This window comes from Megalops cyprinoides, chromosome 20 (genome assembly GCF_013368585.1).
Source record: "Megalops cyprinoides isolate fMegCyp1 chromosome 20, fMegCyp1.pri, whole genome shotgun sequence".
NCBI classification, from domain to species: Eukaryota; Metazoa; Chordata; class Actinopteri; order Elopiformes; family Megalopidae; genus Megalops; species Megalops cyprinoides.
This window is the reverse complement of record NC_050602.1, coordinates 545,669-566,770: the sequence shown is the minus strand read 5'-3', so window position 1 is coordinate 566,770 and position 21,102 is coordinate 545,669. Positions and strand designations below refer to the sequence as shown.

Here is a 21,102-nt window from a genome sequence, read left to right as displayed (position 1 = left end):
TTTGTCATTACAAGGAAATGCTGATTAGCAGAATGCAAAGAAGTAGTAAACTGCACTATAATATAGAATGTAGGAATACTAAGGTATGCTATAACAGGAATGATGTGCACTGTGCAGGCTTAAAACTATAGGAAAAGGAATAACACGTTAGCTTTTTGATTAAGGCTAATATTGCAAGCTAAGAAAACGTGAGCTAACCAGTTTTCAATAAAAATGTAAACAAGTTTTATTTTAATTTTAACTCTTGCTGACCCTATAATATTTACATATTTGGAAGCTGGGTGGGAGTGTCATTTTTCATAACAGCTTTGGTCCTTCGTAACATGCCATTAGCCTAACTGAAGTTAAAACAGTTCACGCTAGCTATTTATTGATTAGCAAACCATGTTTGGTTAACAACGTGTCGTTGTTCTTCTACGTACAAATAATGTCATGACATCACCTTTATTGTAACATTACCTCTGTCTTTCTCTCTTTTTTCCTCCTCTTCTTTTCTTTTTTTCCTCTCCTGGGCACCAGACAGTTTGGGACGTTTTGACATGTTGTTGTTGTCCTGTCGTCGTTGTCTTGTTGTCGAGCTTACTTTTGGGGTCACGTCAATGCGTGCCCCTCTCCCCCCCCCTCCCCCCTCCGCCAGCAGGTAGAGCCTAATTAGTCCGGGGGGAAGGGGGAGCATCTCAGGAAAGTAAAGTGTGATCATCATTTTTATTATTATTTTTATTCATATTTAATAGGGTTTGCTATGCAGTTAGATATTTTGGCTCATTATCTTCCTATTAAGATATATAATACCAACTAGTTTTAAGAAGAGTAATTTTTTTTTTCTCTCCCGTTTTTGGCGCCCCCTGGATGGTCGGCGCCCTTAGCATTTGCCTATGCTGCCTATGGCGCGGGCCGGCCCTGCAGGTACAGTGTTTATCCATAGCATGACCGCACGAGCGAAAATTATCATGGCACAAACCAGCACAAACGTAGCAGAACCTAACGTGACCATTTAGGAGCAATTCGGAGAAGGTTGGGGTGCTGGTGACGTCATCACCCAAAAATATGTTTATATCTACAAATCCATAGCAGCACAAACGAACGAGATAATTTTGGAGCAATTCGGAGGATTTTGGGGTGCTGGTTGACGTCACAGCACATACAATATAATTTGTTATATCTAAAAAACCATAGCAGCACAAACGAAAATTTTTACGGCACAAACGTAGCACAAACGAACAGTAATACCATTTCGAACTTTTTAAATACTTGGGGTGCCAACTTCACGCAGGTCATCTTTGCCACAAGTCAGTTCGTGAAATTTCTGCCCCGGTCAACTGTAAGTGCTATTATTGTCAAGTGGAAGCGTCTAAGAGCAACAACAGCTCAGCCGTAGACCACGCAAACTTACAGAGCGAGGCTGCTGAGCGCTGAAGCGTATAGCACATAAAACCCGCCTATCCTCTGTTGAATCACTCACTACAAAGTTCCAAACTGTCTCTGGCTGCAACATCAACATAAGAACTGTGTGTCGGGGAGCTTCATGAAATGGGTTTCCATGGCCGAGCAGCTGTACACAAACCCAGCATCACTATGCGTAATGCCAAGCGAGGGCTGGAGTGGTGCAAAGCACGCAACCACTGGACTCTGGAGCAGTGGAGACGCGTTCTCTGGAGTGATGAATCACTCTTCACTATCAGGTAATCTGATGGATGAATCTGGCAACTCCATATTAATGCCCATGGTTTTGGAATGGGACGTCCAATAAGCTCATATAGGTGTGATGGTCAGGTGTCCACATACTTTTGGCCATATAGTGTATCTGGACCTGTCGGGGAGTCCAAATTCTGTAGTGTGAAAAGTGTAGTGACTGGAAGTGAGTGCCGCGACGAGCTACAGCCAATGAGAGCGCAAGACACGGGGTGAGCGGAAACCCGGGGGAGGAGTTGTAGGACATCAACAAGCATGGCTACAACAGACGTTCCGTGATCTGATTGGACCCAAGAAATGGAGGAAAATTTGGTTGAACTTTGGCAGGAGCACCGATGCCTTTTTGATGTTTTCAAAAAATAATAAATTCATGCAGTACTGTGAATAGGCTATGAAACGTAGTTTGGAGACCAGACAGACTAGTCGCAGATTCCTCCTGGTGAAAAATCTTGTAATGTGTGACCCCTCCTGCCGCTGATCAGTCATGTAGTGTGCAAACCGCAACGACTTCAGAATTCCCGATTACAAGACAGCAAGTTGTGTCTTGTGAACAGTACAGCGATCTGACGACTTTGAAAGTCATGTAGTGTGAACCTGGCCTAACGGCCAGCGTCGTTGCCAGTTGAGCTAAAGGCAAATTGCCCTTAACCTGTCGGCAACAACGCTACTTAACCAGGTCTCGGGAGAGTGACGTAGCCGCTGCAACCGCTCGGCTACCTGCTACCCGCTACCTAAGGTTTTACGCGGGACTCACACGAGCTAATCACGTCAGCTCTGCTACAGTCTGACAAATCATTAGCTGATACAGACGGAGAGCACTCTCCAGAGATGGCTAATAATTTTATTTCACACACAACTACGGATACATTGCCACGTGCAAGAACACAAAATGTCGTTATAATCCCCAGTTAGGCATGTTACAACAGTATCAACAACAATTTACAACATGTATCACCATCTAGTTAAATAATACCCCCTCTTTGCAATAAACGGACCGTTTATTCGACGCTGCGTGTGTGAATTCACTTCCGGTGTTTTAAAAAAGGATCTGCTTTCATACTTTAATGATGCTATTAATGGAATGAATCGGACTATACTTTTGCATACTCCATAAGTAAAAATAATAATAATACATAATGTACGTAATACAAAATGAATATTCAGTTTGCACTTGTAGTATGGCACTTAATGAAACATATTTCTGTAGCCCGTCTTGATTATTCTGGCTTTGAGCCAGAAAATCAAATTAAAAGCAAAAACTGGGACAGCGTTAGCTTATGTTTTATTTTGTACTTATACTTTATTCCATAGAAATAACATATAAGACTACATCTTGTTACTTTATTGTAGTGAAATGTTGCATTGTGTTTCAATTGGAGAGTAGCCTATCTACTTTATTATACATTTAGAATTAAAGTTAGCCTTCTTCAAAATCTTATATAAATGTTCGCATTTATCCATGTGAGTTTGTACGTAACCACACACTATAGATGCACAGAAAGACATGTGATTGGTGTCATTAGTGTCTACCTTAAAATGGTAGTCTTAGTCTAACCGAAACTTTTCGGGACAAATTTTAGGGCAACCTCCCGTCAGCAGCGACCGTTATGCTCAGTTCCTTTTCACACCAAACAGCAGGTGGGTAGCCTGCTCTCAGGTGAATTATTTTACTTAATGTCCGTCATAACCATAAACAGCGAGGTAAACATGTGTCACGCGTTTCCCATTGATACATACAGGGTAAAGAAACGTAGAGGCCTCAGTGAAATATAGGCTACGCAATAGTCTTTCCCCATACCTGATCGTATTTAATTTGTTGATTTGCTAAGCCATATTTGTACAATTTGGTGCAAAGTTGTGTACTAACTTACACAGAAATAATTCTTTTTAAAATTCTTTTAAATTTTCAGATTTATTCCCTTCCTCAACCTTATCCATATTTTTAAATATTTTTTTTTTTTTGCCTTGCATTTAGCACTGTGCACTTAAGTCGTTATTTGCCCACGGCGCTACGTCAAGCGACGGCAATATGGGGGCGTGGACTTATAAGATGACTACTTTTACAGCTACTACTTGTACGACTAGTTTGCGTTGAAGGCACCAGACAGACGGACGTCCCCTGAAGGTATGTACAGAACATTTATTTTCTAATTCAGATCATTTGTTCGTTTACATCGAACTCTGTTGGCATCCCACCTCAAAAGGAAAGTGAAAAACTTTCCACTGTGAATTTGATCAGCAGCCGCAGTTGCCTTAGACGTCTGGAATAATCAGCGCGTTAGTGCTTTTCAAAACGTCGCTGTAGCAGCGTTCGCCTGTCCAGGTTGCCTGCGTTTGGCACTTGTCACCCTGAATAATTTTCGGTTTGAATAGATAGATGATATTAGAACAGCTGCAAAACGCCAGCATCGTTCATACGTTAAAGTTGCGGCAGTACTCTTCAAATGTTTGGGCTGGCCAGGCAAATGAGACCTAAAATTGCTGTGACAAATCTGTCCTCCCAGTTTTTTTTTCCTAATGGCGTTACATAGGACAGGCGTGTCTGGAATGTATTGTGGCACAATTCTTTCAAGAAAACTGCCGCCGTGGTGCATTCAAACACATTCTACATAATGCTGTGAATCCCCAGCCTGCATTCCTTGAGAGTTAATACAGACACACAGGTCACCTATGTGGTATTTATGATTTGGCCTTTTTTCTTACGTTTTTTTATTATTAGCTAAGCAGACACCCTTATGCACCCTATTTGCATAGTTTACATGCCATCCGTTTGCATATTTTCTCAAGCAATTTGAGATACAGCACTTTTGCAGCTGTGTCCCATCGGCAAACTAAACTGGCAGCTTTTGGGTAATGACCTGTGCTCCGTAAGCACCTCGACACATTGCTGCCTGACTGTGTGCAGCACACCTCAGATCAAACGTGTGTGGGGTAAGTCCAAAAATTCAAATGTCAGAGATCTAAACATTCACAAGGCTGTATGAAGACCTGCTTTGTACCACTACGCCACTCCACTTTTCTGTTTTGTAGCCCAGGGCATTTTCCTTGGTCCCTGCAGGTGATGGAAATGAGGAGGTAAAGCCTTTGACATGTGATCATGTGGTCATGTGCATGGGTGTTTGGTTCTTCACTATACATGGGGACCTGAAATAAAATGAGGCTGCATGTTGCCTTTGCAGCGCAGCAATCATGGACGCAGGCAGATTGACCCAAAGGCTGGCGGAGTCCGGTCAGTCTCACCTGCTGCGATTCTGGCCCGAGCTGAGCGCCAAGGAGCAGGCCGAGCTGGCCCGGGACCTGGAGGGCATGGAGCTCGCAGAGATAAACAGCTTCTTCAGCAGAGCCATGGAGACGTCAGGGCGTGGCCAGAGGCAGAGCGTGGATGCCAGGATGGAGCCGGTGCCCGCAGAGGCAATGGGCAGTACTGCCCGAGACCACAAGAGCCTTGCGACCTGGGAAGAGGAGGGTAAGCAGCTGGTACGAAGCTCTGCCGCTCACAATTAAAGGGCTCCTCTCTCATAAACGATGAATCTTTGCCAGTCATTCAGTGTGGATACCTAATACGGATCTTGAGATTAAGCTCAAAGTGTCTGGGAAAGTGTCAGGCTGTATTTGAAAATGAACTTAAAATTGAAAATAACTTTGATGTTAAGGGGTTTCGTAATGTATTTCGAGGAAAAACCTTGGTTTTTGAGTTAGTTCACAAGCAGCAAGCTTACTTGCGGCCACTGGCCATTGGTAGGCTGACTCACGCAGTAAATGCACCAGGTCTCACGTACTTCACAGAGCATATCTTTGCTCAAAGCCCGCCCTCCAGGTTTTACCAGCTCGTTTTCAATAAGGCAACAGGCAAGTCAATTTGGGGCGATATGGATTGTATCTCTTTTTTCATTTAGGGCTGACAGGCTCTGGGGCAGAGGGTTGAGTCTCAGAGGTGTCGCACACTCCGTCGCTCTGAGCCTGAGAAGTGCCAGAGTAACACCCCACATTCTCACAATGGGCCACACCCATTGTTCCAGTGTAACCAGGCGACACAGTGACTCAGGTCTCACTCTGAGCCTGGGGAGTGCCAAAGTAACACCCCACATTCTCACGATGGGCCACACCCATTATTCCAGTGTAACCAAGCGACACAGGTCTCGCTGTGTGGCATGTTTTACTCGATGTCACTGGAACATTGTCACATACACTGGCCAGGCTTTGCCACTGTAATGAAATTGCTCATTTGGTGTTTCACCAAGAAGAATCACAGCAGGCACTCCCTTTGAAAAAGTGCATCTTCATTGTAGACCTTGGAAGACCATTGGTACTGCTGTCCCAAATTACGTGGCTCCTTTTCTCTGTGACTAACTTGATTCTGCTCTTTTGGTCACATATGATTTCCTTGGCCTGAGCAGCTTTTCTGAATCGCCATTTCAATTCGCCATGCTCATTAGAAACAAATACTTCTGCATCCATTGATAACTGTGAGTGTAGTTCATTATCTAGTGACTAGATAGTCACTAGATAATGAACTAGTGATGAACTAGAAATCTCATTTGCTTTGGAAGGGTCATGGTCTAAAACAAATCATCCATAGCTGGCATAGGAACACAGATAGTGCCAGAATCTCCTAGGGAGGACAGGAGGAACACAAGAGCTGAATATCTAATTATAACCTAAAACATCTGGTGGAGTGGCACCACTGCAAGCATGGATTTCAGTGTCTCTCACCAGCCTCTTCTCGCCTCTCCTCCAGGCCTCCGGCACATCTCCCAGAGCAGTGTGGCCGTTCTCTTGCTGGCTGGTGGTCAAGGCACCAGGCTTGGGGTCTCATACCCCAAAGGCATGTATAATGTCGGACTGCCATCCCACAAGTCCCTCTTCCAGCTCCAGGCAGAGCGGATTCTGAAGATGGAGCATCTTGCTGGGCAGAAGCACGGAACCATGTGCTGCATCCCCTGGTAAGGTGTGACTCTGCTCCCTAGAAACAACAGCTCTGAGTCTGGGAGCTGCAGAAACCAAATAGCTTGCTTGGCTTGGCAACAGCAGCCACCTTAAAGGTTTTTATTGTCAAAGAGATAGCAGGTGCCTATAATCCAATAAACCCTACTGTAATCCAATAACTGTTTTTTTTTCTCTGAAACATTTATCAGCTTATATATATATTTATTAAAGGTCACCAAGGGTATGTTGTGTGGAAATTGAACATTATCTTACAAGCAATATGTGTATTTATTACAAAAGTGTCATGGAATTACTCTGAGGAGGAAACCAGTCAGCGTTTGAAAACAGACCCCAGGGGACATGTTCAGTTGGACATTCCAAGCCACTTTTCATTGTGAGGCTGATTGAGCAGGCGCAGTCAAGTGCTCCTCCCCAGTTTCATTCTTCTTTAAGGACCTCAGCCGCAATCTGAACATACCCAACTGGTTAGATAATTAGAGAGATTAACTTCCTTGACCAGCAGGCCAACGGGAACAGCTTCAAGCACTTGCGTGGTAAGGGTGGCAATGACATCCGTCTGACTGGAGCTTAGTGATTTACACTTGGCCTGGTCACAACAGGAAGCACCTTCAAATCAGATCTGACAGGAATTTCTTGCAGCCAGTTTCCTTGGAGCGCAGCTTTCGTTATTCTTGGCGGTGTTTGCAAGACCTCCCTTTGTCTCAAAGCATGTTGTTACTTGGCAACAAGTATTGACAGGACTGCATTTCACAAAAAGATATTGTAAAATCTGACCATTTTATTTCCTTTTATAATGATGCTCTTTAATAAGCACTTGGGTCTGTTCTTTGAACAGTGATCAATAATTTTACTTGTACAATTGTTGGCAACTGTAATGTGATAAGTGTATGTTAAAGCTTGAAACTCACTGGGACAAAATGATAATGACCCTTTTGTTGGGCATCTCTCTCTCTCTCTCTCTCACACACACACACACACACACACACACACACACACACATCAGGTCAATGAGCCTTACAATGTCGGGTTATATGTGTTTGGAACATCCATCCAAACACTTTCCCAGGGTTTCATTTTCCCTGCTTAGTGGTTCCAAGATCTGACTTTAGCTGGGACGATATGACACATAGTGTTAATCGGTTGTCCTTTATGAAAATGCACTGTATTAATGGGGCATGCGTTATGTAAACACACCATGTGAACAGGTTTCTCATTATTAGAACACTTTGTGTTGATGGGATTGCCTTAAGGTACATCATGACCAGTGGGCGGACCATGGATGCCACCAAAGAGTTCTTCTCTCAGCACAAATTCTTTGGCCTGAGCGAGGAAAACGTGGTCTTCTTTCAACAAGGCATGCTACCAGCCATGGACTATAGTGGGAAGATCATTCTGGAAGCCAAAGGAAAAATATCCATGTCTCCGGGTAATTCAGATGCGTGCAGATAGTTACCACTTTATTTACTTATTCAAAATTGAATGAAGGTATGTATTCCTACTGCAAGGCTAAAACGCAAGGCATATATATCTCAGATTGAGAGATTGTACAGACGCCTTTATTTTTATGGGTGAGAACATATTCAAATGGAACTTAACCCTGGTGTTGCAGATTTTTGAAGCCTTTGTCAGGGGTAATCTCTTCATTTATTCATTCAGAACAAATTTAGCTTAAGGATCAGCCAATACCCAGAGGTCAAAAAGAGTTCTTATGTGGGGTGTGATAACTGTGGGTTTACCTTTGAGTGGGCAGAATGTGGGTGTGGTTTTTAAGCACATTCCTGTGTTCTAGACGGGAACGGGGGCCTCTACAGGGCCCTGGGAACCCAGAAGATCCTGGAGGACATGGAGAAGCGGGGCATCAAGTTCATCCATGTGTACTGCGTGGACAACATCTTGGTGAAGGTGGCTGACCCTGCATTCATTGGCTTCTGCGTGCTGAAGGAAGGAGACTGTGGGGCCAAGGTCAGTCCGAGATGTGAAATATCACCTCAAATATCAGCTCAGATATCATCTCACATATCACCTCAAATATCTCCCCAGGTATATTCTCAGGTAGCACCTGAAATATCACTTCAAATATTATCTAAAAATATCATTTCAAATATTGCAAATGCTTATGATGAAATATTATCCAATGTAATAAAGTCAGTCTGAGGGGGTGATCTGAAACATTGTCCACTGTATTATCTAAAATACTGATTATGGGTTAATCTGAAATATTTAGAAAATATTATCTAATATATCACCTGAGATCATGACAAATAAACACTAACTGCAGATCTTTTCTCTGAACAGTAGAAGAAACTGTAATATTTACAATGGCTATAAGAGCCATTGGCTTGCAGGTGAGCACGTTCAAGGCAAACAAAAATGCTAGGGCTGGGTATTGGCACAGATCCCCCGATTTGATTCGATTCCGATTCACAAGCTAATGATTCGATTCAATCCGATTCGATTCGATTCCGATTCGATATCGATAAGATAAGAATGAGATATGAAATACTATATAGCAGCTTTCCATATTTGGAGATATGTTTAAAAAGCTCTAAAGGGAACACAAATTTACAAATGCAGAGTCACTGGAAATTGTGAAAATCACTAAAGAAAAGGCCAAAGGCTTGTACAGTCATGCACCGCTTAACGTCCATTCAGACAAAATCCGTTTGCATATACGTCCGTAGTACCATAAGGTTATAATAAAGTTTAAAAATCCCGATTGCAGAACGGGACATAGCGGACGTAACCGGACTTCGTGAAGGCAACGCCTCCCGCTCGCAACACGTCTATCTCATGTCTCATGGAAATAAAGCGATTGCGCTGCCTGGCGTATAATGGTACAGTACATAGTATACCGTATAATACATATGTTTTGATAGTCATAATAAACGCCTATGCTGATGTCTTATGTAGCCTGTGTACTGTACTGTACTTTCTATGATTGTTTTAATGTGAATTAAAAAGTTTACCGTATAGTATGTTTCGACTCGTAAGCAGCAGCATCCAATCTCGTGCCTATTCCATATAGGTTTGCTAAGAATATAGTATGGTGTTGGCACAATGTCCAAATCACATATCCATCCTATTTCACAGAACGTATCGTGGACGTTAAGCGACGCATGGCTGTATACCAAAATCTTTTTATTTGAGGAACACATGGGTATAGTTCCTTAAATACAAAACCAACCTGTATCATTGCCTACTTATTAATGACACGAAGCAGCAATGTGTTTGCATCAGTTAGCTCAGGCAAAGCTGGTTTGTAAGGTAGCTACAATGACTGACAAAACATTAGCTAATTAGGTAGCTAGGTAGTGGTTGGGCACTATATTAAAGTTAAAGCTAAAAAGCTGTGACTGCAGTGCATATATATATGAATCAACGTGTGTCACGCTGCCTTTGCCGTGTCATATCGCTCAGTATTTGCATTTAACCAGACCTCGAGTCTAGTCTTATTTAGCCCCACCTAGCTGGCTTTGCAGCGGTCACTTGTCTCTTGTCGCTGTAAATTGCAAACTCTCATTGAAAATGAACTGTAGTCAGTTGCTTTGTTTCTCTCCTGTGTCGCCTGTGTGAGTGTAGGGTTAGCCACGGTGAACACTGAGAGGTCGTATCATAGTAAAAAAATTGATGTAACAGGTTTTCCTCTATGCGTTCACAGGTCGTTAAACGTTAAAAATTAAACGAGAGACCGACATCTAATGCGGGGGGGCGGGGGGTTTAACCATTTCAGAAATGAAACTAGAAAACCAGAAAAAATACATATTAGCCTAAAAGATCGATCCATAAATTTTACATATCGATATTTAATCAGACGAATTTCAAAAAACGATTAATTGAAAAAACGATATTTTTGCACACCCCTAAAAAATACAGGCATTTTTGAAAACCTTTATTTAATATACATACAAGTACAGGTATATAGAATTGTCATTGTTGTCATTACTCATGTTGCAAACACTTGTTGTGTTTGTAGAGCTCACACAGGAGGTTTAACAGGAGGTTTAACAACATGGAGAAAACACTGCACCCATCCATTACATTATTGGAATTTAGCAGATGCTCTTATCCAGAGTGACTTACAGTGTACTCCACTGAGGAAGTGTGTACCATCCTCATTTCTTTACATTACATTACATTTGCTTAATAATAATGATAACAATATTTATAATAAGTAAGACTCTCCTGGGCAGTGTTGTGTAACATACTTAACATGTATATGCTGGCTCACCTGTTTTTGTTCACATCTTCCTATTTATGTGAAAATGCCACCAGCCATCTATCTGGCTACAATATCTGAGAAATATTTGCTTAGTTCTGCCTCTTCAGTTTGGATAGTAGTGGCAAAGGGAGGTAATATCCCCAAAGGTACGAAGGAGACTGCCCATCTCAAGGCAGGAAAATGAAAAAGCCTTTGGGGTATTCCCAGCCCATACCCAGATCTACTGAATCTCAGGCTACACAGCAGGAAACTAATTTCTGTGGGTTTGAAAAAATGTAATGCTGAGTATCTGGGGGAGAATATTCTCGATCAGGGAAGGCCTATTGCAGGTTTTAAAATCGCCTGTTGCTTAGTGATTGATTCACTCATGTTGTACCTGTTTCAGCTTTGCACCTCAAAAAAAAAAAAAAAAAAAAAAAAAACGCTAATGGAAATGGCTTTATCCTTTGTCACTGGCAAGTGGCAAAGTATTTAGTTTGAATTTTGATTGACTCATCCTTAAGTGACATTGACATCACCAGTTTGAGACTGTTAAATATATGAGGAGCCAGCAGTGTATCAGCACTTGATGTCAGAAACTCCAAAAAGATGTTGTTTTGCACGTGGGAAATGGCTAAAGCCACATAACCTGTCTACTCAAGAGTCTCCACATCAGATAACATGAGGCCTCAATTTCTCCTGAGTATGAGTAAATTCTTTACCGATTACACTTTTGCTTTTAGCTACACCAAAAGTCACGTTTTGACCACCAAAGTACTGTATATAAACCTTTTGTTGATAGTTGGGAAGTGATGTACAGTTCTGAAGCAGAAAAAAATTCAGCACAGTTCAGTGGGAGAATATGACACTTGAATATACTATTTTCATATTAGATAGCGCTATTTTTCACAACAGATATTTCACATAATGCATCCACAAGCAGATGTTAGGAGAATAATGGACAGGATGCCCCTGGATATCATCTACTTCCTGTCCATGATCCAGGGCATTCCTTTTAACATGCTGTGGGTGCTGTCTCATTGGGGCCTGGTATTGGAAGTCCTCATCTGCCAGCAGGATTGGCTGATTTTGCTGGGCGTTCCTGGTTGCGCATGTGATTTGTCTGTCATCTCTTCAAACTATGAGCCATGAGCTGTATTGCTTCTCAGTAACTGAACCAGAATTTTTTGAAGTACAAGGAGTTAATGGTGGCAGGGCACTCATCTCGACCCTTTCTCAGAGCAAGATGATTTCAGTTGGCTGATCCTGACTCTGGTTATCATGGGAGGATCAGTCATTGCAGTGTGCTCCACTTATAAGAAGTGCTGATATATGAATAAACTGTATATAGTGACTGAAAAGCATTGTGACACAAGCATTCTTGTGCTAATGCCATTTAGAAACTCTTCTTGTTAGAATCAAGCAATCCACCATAAGAATCTGTTTCGGCTCACTTACAACATGTAACATGTTATTCAATGGAGTGTGATGACTAATGCAAAATTAAAGTAAAAAAAAACATTACAGTATGAATACTGTCTCTTGTCTTGCACTGACTTCAAAAGCACCTTGCAAATAAGCCATTTTGAGAGAAAATTGCAGAGAACACAGCTAAATTGTAAGGAAAATTTCAATTTAGGTGAGCATGGATGACACAGCAGGAGGAAGGCAGATGCTTTTTACAGGTGAAAAATGGTGCTGTCTTGAAATGCAGCTGACAAACTGGGCACTTCCTCAGCCAACATTTTTTGCTTTTGTGAAGAACTAAGGGGGTGTTGCTTCATGGAAATAATTGTGAGCAGGCAAGACACCACTTCACCAATTACCGTGGGCACAAAATTTCTTCAAACTATTGACTGGACAGCATTGTAGCTTGAACAGCACCAGCAATTTTCACTGTGACATTCCAATAATGAACCTGAGTCATGTTGTGTTTTTAATTAATAAAGGATTGTATAAAAACACTAAAATAATAATTTTTGGGAAATGTGCCTCTGTTTTTAATGGATTTCAAAAGTGAATCCAACAGCAAGCTTAAAATGTGTAGTAGAGAGTTGCCATCACTGTGTTTTTTTTTTTTTTTTACTTTTTTTCTACAGTATAATTATAATGGCCCATATATTCCCATTTTGGTATGTTGGAATATATTTCAGATTTGTTTTAATATAATTTAATTATATTTCCAATATATTATTTGGTTGAACAACATATTTCTATTACTATATATTTTTTTGTATGACGGTATAATTCTTATCAGTAGAAATTAACTTTAACTATCTTCATATGCACTCTTGCATGAGGGGTGGTGCATTCAACTGTATTTGTCTGAGAGCAAGATCCTAAAAATGCCACATAATGAACGAGTGCGATGTGATGCGTGGAGATCTGTGAGGTGAAGTTAGGCAGGTACTGAAATGTGGACCCAGTCAGACCGTTTTACACAAGCTTTAAATGTAAGGAGAAGTACTGCGCCAGTGATGTGGCCTTTAGCATACCTCTCCTCAGTGGAAACTCATCATTAGGAGTCAAGTTTGGCATTTTTAAGTGACAGATGGACAGAGATCAGACAGCATTTGAGATGGATCACCTGCCTACTTACTTAGGCCAGTGTACCCCCCCCCCCCCCCCCCCCAAACACACACACACACACGATTTAAAATCTGTAGTACTGACATGCATATTGTTAAACTGGGAGACTGATCTATTGTCTGTGATAGACTTTTCTGAGATTTTAAATTATAAATCACCTACTGCATTTTCTGCATGGTTTCTGCTCACAAATAGTATATAGTAGTAGTAGTAGTAGTAAAAGTATGACTTAGTATATATTGCCATTTTAATTACATTACTGTTCTATCTACAAGCATTTAAAGCCATCTCAGGAGCTAACAGACTTATTAATAATGTAGTTGTGCCCCATGCAATTATTCTTACTTATCCTAATGGAATATATTGTTAGCAGTTGATAAAAATCCCGAGAAAGTTTATTCATTCATTTAAGTACAAAATACATTAATTCAGCATCTGATCTAACAGTCGCTTGATTGAATTAGGGTTGATAATGTATTGTTTAATAACTCTGTGTCTTATTTTGAAGTCCCCTGACAGGGAGGCAGGATGAACAAAGAGTGTTCAAAATCGGTATCCAGAGAACGAGGTCAAAAACAGGCGAAGTCAAAACCAGGGAAACACAGCGAACAATACCAAAATCAGATCCAAGAAAACGAGGTCAAGAGAAACAGGAAAAAATTGGCAAAGCAGGCAGGCAGGCCAGCAGGCAGAACAGGACAAACGGCTCATAGTGAAACAGATGAACTGAGACGAACTAGCAGCGAGACACGAAGTCATCAGGCCTATTCTGAAGAAGCCCACTTTAGACCCGAATGATCTGACGAACTACAGGCCCATCTCAAATCTCCCATTCATCTTGAAAATCTTAGAAAAAGTTGTAACAAAGCAACTTTGCCCCTTTTTAGAGTCCAATAATGTTCTGGAAGTCTTTCAGTCTGGGTTTAGACCACATCACAGCACTGAAACCGCTCTCCTAAAAGTAATTGATGACCTACTTCTCTTCTCTGACAATGGCTGTATCTCCCTACTTGTACTCGTAGACCTAAGTGCAGCCTTCGATACTATCAATCATCTTATTCTATTAGACTGATGTGATAACCTGATTGGCATAAGTGGAAAGGGTCTATCCTGGTTCAGGTCTTATCTTTTAGAGCAACATCACTTTGTCTTCATTAACAATAAGTCTTCCAAACTCTCCAGAGTAAGACATGGAATACCACAAGGATCCGTGCTTGGACCTTCTTTCATCTGAGGAATATTGCCAAAATCAGGAAAATTCTATCAATACACAACACTGAAAAGCTAATCCACGCTTTTGTTACATCCAGATTGGACTACTGTAATGCCCTCTTGTCAGGATGTGCATATGCCTCCTTAAAGCCCCTTCAGTTGGTTCAAAATGCAGCAGCTCATATTCTAACCAGAACAAAGTGCTTTGAGCACATCACCCCAGTATTAGCCTCTCTCCACTGGCTACCTATCAAATACCGCATTGATTTCAAAATACTTCTCCTTACATTTAAAGCTTTAAATGGGCTTGCCCCTCCCTATCTTAAGGACCTTCTTTGCCCATATACTCCAAAACAAATTCTAGGTTCCCAAAGTGCGGGACTTCTCATTGTTCCAAGAGTGGGTAAAAGTACTATAGACGGTAGAGCCTTTTCGTACCAAGCCCCTCTTTTGTGGAACAATTTACCCACCGAAGTTCGGGGAGCAGGGTCTCCCTCTGCTTTTAAGTCTAGGCTAAAAACGTATCTTTATTTCAGATCCTTCAGTTGAGGGACACGGCACGGCGCTGACATTGATCGTTGAGTCTCTGGTGCAATAAGTGATCATTGCTGTCACTACACCATGGCCTGGGTACTCTGTGTTCAGCTGATCTGGCTGTGGTCTGGTGTTCACTGCCTTAGGATCACCCTCATGATTGTGCTGGCCCCTTGCCTCTCGTCCCCTAGGTATGCTGCCATAGTGCTTATCTGCTGGGATTTTTCTTTATTACACATATGCATCCCTCTTCCCCCCTCTGTTCCCCCCTTTGCCTTTATGCCTTTGTTTCCATTCTTGCAATTAACATCCACTAATCACTGCTTTGTGTTTGTTTCCTATCCCTGCTCTGGGCTCCTGCCTGGAGCTGTAGCCCAAGCATCACATCCCGATTTCCAGTCCTGCTACCTCGTTGCCCTGCCTATCAAGCCAACTGCGCACCAAGAATCAAAACATTCTAGGAAGGTTTTTTCCTGTTAATTAGGGAGTTTTTCCTTGCCGCTTTTGCCTTAGGCTTGCTCTCAGGGAGTCTCAGGCCTGGGAACAATGTAAAGCTGCTTTGTGACAACTTACATTTACATTTATTCATTTGGCAGACGCTTTTATCCAAAGCGACTCACATAGGTTACAGTTCTTTACAATGTTATCCATTTATACAGCTGGAGCAGGCAATTGTGGGTTAAGTACCTTGCCCAAGGGTACAGCAGCAGTGTCCCAGCGGGGATCGAACCAGTAACCTTTCAGTTACGAGTCCTGCTCCTTAACCACTATGCTACACTGCCGGCAACTTGTGTTGTGAAAGCGATATACAAATAAAATTGAATTGAATTGAATTGAATCACCAGGTCGTGGAGAGGACCCACCCCGCCGAGCCGGTAGGCGTGGTCTGCAAGGTGGACGGGCACTATCAGGTGGTGGAGTACAGTGAGATCACCCAAGCAACAGCAGAGAGACGCGGCACAGACGGGCGGCTGGTGTTCAGCGCAGGGAACATCGCCAACCACTTCTTCACGCTGGCCTTCCTTAAGGACATTGTGAAGTAAGTGGCATTTCCATTGATACATACAGGCCTCGAGGCCAGCCGCTCAAATGCAGTTGGCCCGGTAGCTTCCGCATTCCTCCTGTCAGCTTGCATTAAGCTAACTTGGCTTTTGGATGTTAATTTTTTTTCCCTAATTCCTGAACCGTTTTTGAGTAGACATGACAAAAACAAGTAAGTAGTCGAAATTTCACTCTCCCATCTAGTCAGTTTATGATAAAAGGATGAATTACAACGATTGTAAAAGGTGAATTTTAAATAGTCATTATTCTCATTTGAAAGGACTGCAGGACCTGTGTACAGCGTATGACTCATAAGCTTTTATGTTTGTGTTCCTTCAGCATTCATGAACCACAGCTGCAGCACCACATAGCCCAGAAAAAGATCCCATTTGTGGATGAGCAAGGGCAGCTAATCGGACCAGACAAACCGAATGGGATAAAAATGGAAAAATTTGTCTTTGACATCTTCCAGTTTGCCAAGTGAGTGCAGTAGTTTTCCAGCCTGGTTTCACATACATGGCTCTGGCAACCAGCCTCCTAAACCAAAGAGAACTGTTAGGAAGCTCTGGACTCCTGATCCACAAAGAGAAGTACTTGCATGGTGTAGACCAATTTTCAAGGCCTTTGAAACCAAACCAAACTATCTAGATTCACTAGAGGATGGGCTGAACAGTCTTACAGAACTCCTACCTTCTGATGTTCTTATCTGTGTCATTGTGCCAATGACAGCAACTTGTCAAGAAATGTGTTGCCTAAAGGTATATACTCAGCACATTGCAGTTAAAATGAATTAAGGCTCATGTCTACTTAAGGCTCTTTACCACTGTGTTATGAGGTCTGTAGTTTTTTTTTTTTTTACTTTCTTATGTTCGTATCTGTGTGATTCATCCAGTGACAGAGTATTTCTGTGGCACTGATTTCACCTGCATTGTAGAGGGGGACATGACCTAGGCCATGTATATGGAAAGAACTCTGCTTATGGCCTTCAAGCCTTTGATTATTAGCCATTAACATTTAAGCCATTAACATTTTTATTTCTGATTTAGTCTTGGTAATTTTACTAAAAAAGGTAGTTGGCCAGTGTCAGCTGAAACAGTCAGAACTGCATTACAAATATTCTGCGCTTACTGCATGTAAGCGTAGAATATTTGATGCACACAACAGAGAGGCTAGTTTTGATAATCACTGAGTGTAGCACAAAAGATACAAGAAACAAAAAAACTGAAAAAATGTTGTAAAGTTGTTGGTGAAATCTATGGGGAAACATCACTGCAGTTACGTGGTATTAAGACCTGCATGTGTTTAAATTCAGCAGCTGTGCTGGAGGCAACTGCTGAGTGATCCTTTAGCACTGTGCTTGACTGTTTTTACCATGGCCCACTTTTTGGGTCACTGTCAGGACTTTCTTGGTGTTTGAGGTTGTGAGGGAGGATGAATTCTCGCCCCTGAAGAATGCTGACAGTCAGGGTGGGAAGGACAACCCCTTCACCACCCGCCATGCCCTCATGTCCTTGCACCAGCGCTGGGTCCTCAACGCCGGCGGGAAGTTTGTTGTCAAGAGTGGCATCCAGCTCTTAGATGCCACCAGGTGGGCTTCCTTGTCCTACTTTCCCAGAATCCTCCAACCACAGCCAAAATACCAGATGACTGGAAACATGGCAGTGTAGTACCTATCTACAAAAAAGGAGACCGGACTGAACCAGGAAATTATAGGCCTGTCAGCTTAACTTGTATCGCATGCAAAATACTGGAATCCATCATTAGGGATAATTTGCAATTATTCCTGGAACGAAATGGTGTTCTAAATGATAGCCAACACGGTTTTCGCAGAGGGAGGTCGTGCTTAACAAACCTCCTGGACTGGAAGCTACAGCATGTCTGGACTCAAACCAGGCTTATGATATTATCTATTTGGACTTTCAAAAGGCATTTGACAAAGTTCCGCACGAGAGACTCATATTGAAAATGACATCTGCGGGAATTACAGGAGCCATCACCGAGTGGGTTCGAAGTTGGCTGTCTAATAGAAAGCAGACTGTAACTGTGGGAGGAATTGTATCAGAGCAGGGTCCTGTACGAAGTGGAGTCCCGCAGGGATCGGTGTTGGGGCCTTTGCTATTTCTTATATACATAAATGATCTTGATGCAGAGGTTAGAAGTAAAATAGTAAAATTTGCAGATGACACAAAACTAGGGGGTCTAGCCAACAGTATAGAATCAACTAAGGTAATACAGGAAGACCTAAACAGCATCCAAAAGTGGGCAGATACCTGGCAGATGACTTTCAATTTAGATAAATGTAAAATCTTGCATGTAGGAAATAAGAACCTTAAACAAGACTACTTCATGGGTGGAAAAAAACTAAAATGTGCTCAATTTGAAAAGGACTTGGGAGTAATGGTTGACCCAAGCTGAACAGGATCTAGGCAGTGTGCTGTAGCAGTAAAAAAGGCCAACAGGATGCTGGGATATATAGCCAAAAGTATTGAGTATAAATCTAAAGAGGTTATATTGAAATTATACAATGCCTTAGTCAGACCGCACCTGGAATACTGTGTGCAATTCTGGGCACTGCACTATAAAAAAGATACTGAAGCTTTAGAAAAGGTTCAAAGAAGGGCAACTAAATTAGTTCCTGGCATGAAATATAAATGCTATGAGGAAAGACTCAAGTTACTTAACCTATTGAGATTAAGCGAGAGGAGGCTTAGGGGTGATTTAATTGAGGTATTTAAATTTATAAAAGGAATCAGTAAGGTTAACTATAATAGATTCTTTAGGGTGAGTTCAGTCTGTAAAACAAGAGGACATAAATGGAAACTAGTTAAGAGTAAGTTCCGCACTGATGTAAGGAAATATTATTTTACACAAAGAGTTATCAATACATGGAATAGGTTGCCAGGTCATGTAGTTGAGGCAGAGACCCTTGCTGTGTTCAAGTCTAGACTTGATGCAGTTTTGGATACTCTTTAATTAAGAAATGGCGATCTTAGTTGGGCCGAATGGCCTGTTCTCGTCATCATATGTTCTTATGTTCTAAAACCTAAACCAGTATCCCAGATCTGGAGGTCAACACTGCATACCTGGCAACTTTATGAACTTTATGAACATTCGTTAAATGCCTATACTGGTTACATACATTGATGTTTATTCATGATTATAGACGCACGCACGCACATACGCACTTTATATAGACCATTAACAACCAAACCAGAAAAGTCCTTTTTATCTGATTAATGTAGGATTTCCTCATCTTCCACATAAATAGTTTTAAGTTGCATTTTTGTAATAGTCCCTTACAAGGGATTATATGAAGCCTTGATTATTTTTTTATGGTTGTACTAATCATTTCATGTATCCATTTAAAATGGTGCTTTTCTTAATGCTTTGCCTGTAATGTTGGAGGGTTTTTTGTGGAAGCCAGTGATCTGAGGCCAATAGAGGTTTTCCAAAGAAGCACTTAGTTCAGAAATAGGGTAATAGCATGTAGGCTATTTTGAATAGTCTCTGTGCATAGGTCATTTGAAAGTCAACATCAGGATTAACATTGCATACCCCTACCCCCTGATTACAGGAGCCTGAATGGTGCAACCAATCAGCCAATTGAATGTGAGATCTCTCCACTTGTGTCATATGGAGGAGAGGTATGTTGAAAAAGCATGGTGGTAAAATGTCATGCTAGTCTGTGTGATCTGAGGATCTCATGAAATGGGCAGTGGCAATAGTCATGGGTCAAACTGACTATCAAGTCAATGAATATTTCATCCTCTGTGTTTCAGGGCTTGGATGCAATGGTGCAAGGCCAAGAGTTTTGCCCTCCATTGGTCATTGATGAAAAAGGGGTTCACGGGCCACCGAAAAACAGAGTGTGAATGCGAAGACAATGATGGAGAACTGAACAAACCCTTTATATGTACTTTTTAACCCTTTGCCAAAAAAGATAGATTGAAGATTGAAGGAAAGCAGCTATGTCAAATAATTTATTTTGCTGAGACTTATTTTTATATGTGGCGTTGGCTGAAGTAGACAGTTCACTTCTACACTTGAAAATGGGCTTGCAGTAATGGAATGGTGATTTTATTTAAATGAGAGCCTAATCACTCACATATTTAATTTACATTGGAATGATTTACAGCACCGAGTCAGCATGGTCTGTACTTCTTTGTTTCTAATTTGAAAATCTTTACTTTCGGTAGTGACAAAGTGGTCTTTGATTAAACAGAACGGTCACTCTTCCTAGTGAACTTGTTTTATTTGTTGCAAGATCCAGGCCTCTTGAATCAGTGTGTCCGTCGCTAAGGGTCAAGTGCGAGTGAAAGCTGGACTGGCCAGAGCCTGGTACATTTCTGCAGTCTTTCAGGAAATGGTGAGGCATGGAGAGCTGTGGAGGCTCCATTTATCACAGTAAAAATACCACTCATCTTTTCTTGCCTGTGGCCTGGAAAAGCTTCAGTGACAAAAACTTATCATTCACCATTCTTTTATAGAGTATTGAGAATACATCAAATATTCATTGGTTACTGCCCAATTATATATTAACTTGTCATTCTAGTACATCATTACACTGAATGCTAGCTTCTGTATTGGGGACCCAAGTTTATATGGGCCAGGTTTTGTTGTTGTTGTTTTTTTGTTTTTAATAGGTCTGAAATCATCTCCAAACCCAGAAACATATTTGAATCATATGGAAACTGTTCACACCAGGACCATAGGGTGAGTTCAACAGGCAAGGCATTATGCATCTTGCAGTTGTAGTCCAGACCAAGGCTGAAGGTACTCAAAAAGCTTTAACTATGGACTTCAACTCCCAGTGGCAATGAACCTAAGCATTGCCACTGGTCTGTATTTAAACTGGAGTTTGTCTTCACCCATTGGATCATCTGGCTAAC

The 21,102-nt window shown here is 41.6% G+C and overlaps 1 protein-coding gene across 1 annotated transcript; it reads left to right on the top strand.

Annotated features, from left to right (window-relative positions):
• The first annotated feature begins 3,764 nt into the window (after positions 1–3,764).
• On the top strand, positions 3,765–20,497 carry LOC118795797 (UDP-N-acetylhexosamine pyrophosphorylase-like). The gene is made up of 10 exons (XM_036554529.1): positions 3,765–3,817; positions 4,872–5,158; positions 6,431–6,635; positions 7,890–8,065; positions 8,429–8,601; positions 16,018–16,211; positions 16,553–16,693; positions 17,613–17,801; positions 19,788–19,857; positions 19,993–20,497. Exons 2-10 carry the CDS (start codon positions 4,882–4,884, stop codon positions 20,083–20,085), a joined length of 1,518 nt encoding a protein of 505 aa, XP_036410422.1. The 5' UTR covers positions 3,765–3,817; positions 4,872–4,881; the 3' UTR covers positions 20,086–20,497.
• Positions 20,498–21,102: the final 605 nt, after the last annotated feature.

Excerpts from the sequence above, each read along its gene's own strand:
- LOC118795797 (XM_036554529.1), top strand. The coding sequence starts at position 4,882 with ATGGACGCAGGCAGATTGACCCAAAGGCTGGCGGAGTCCGGTCAGTCT. Across the intron at positions 8,602-16,017 it reads AAGGAGACTGTGGGGCCAAG|GTCGTGGAGAGGACCCACCC; the intron begins GTCAGTCCGAGA and ends TTGAATCACCAG. Across the intron at positions 19,858-19,992 it reads TTGTGTCATATGGAGGAGAG|GGCTTGGATGCAATGGTGCA; the intron begins GTATGTTGAAAA and ends TCTGTGTTTCAG.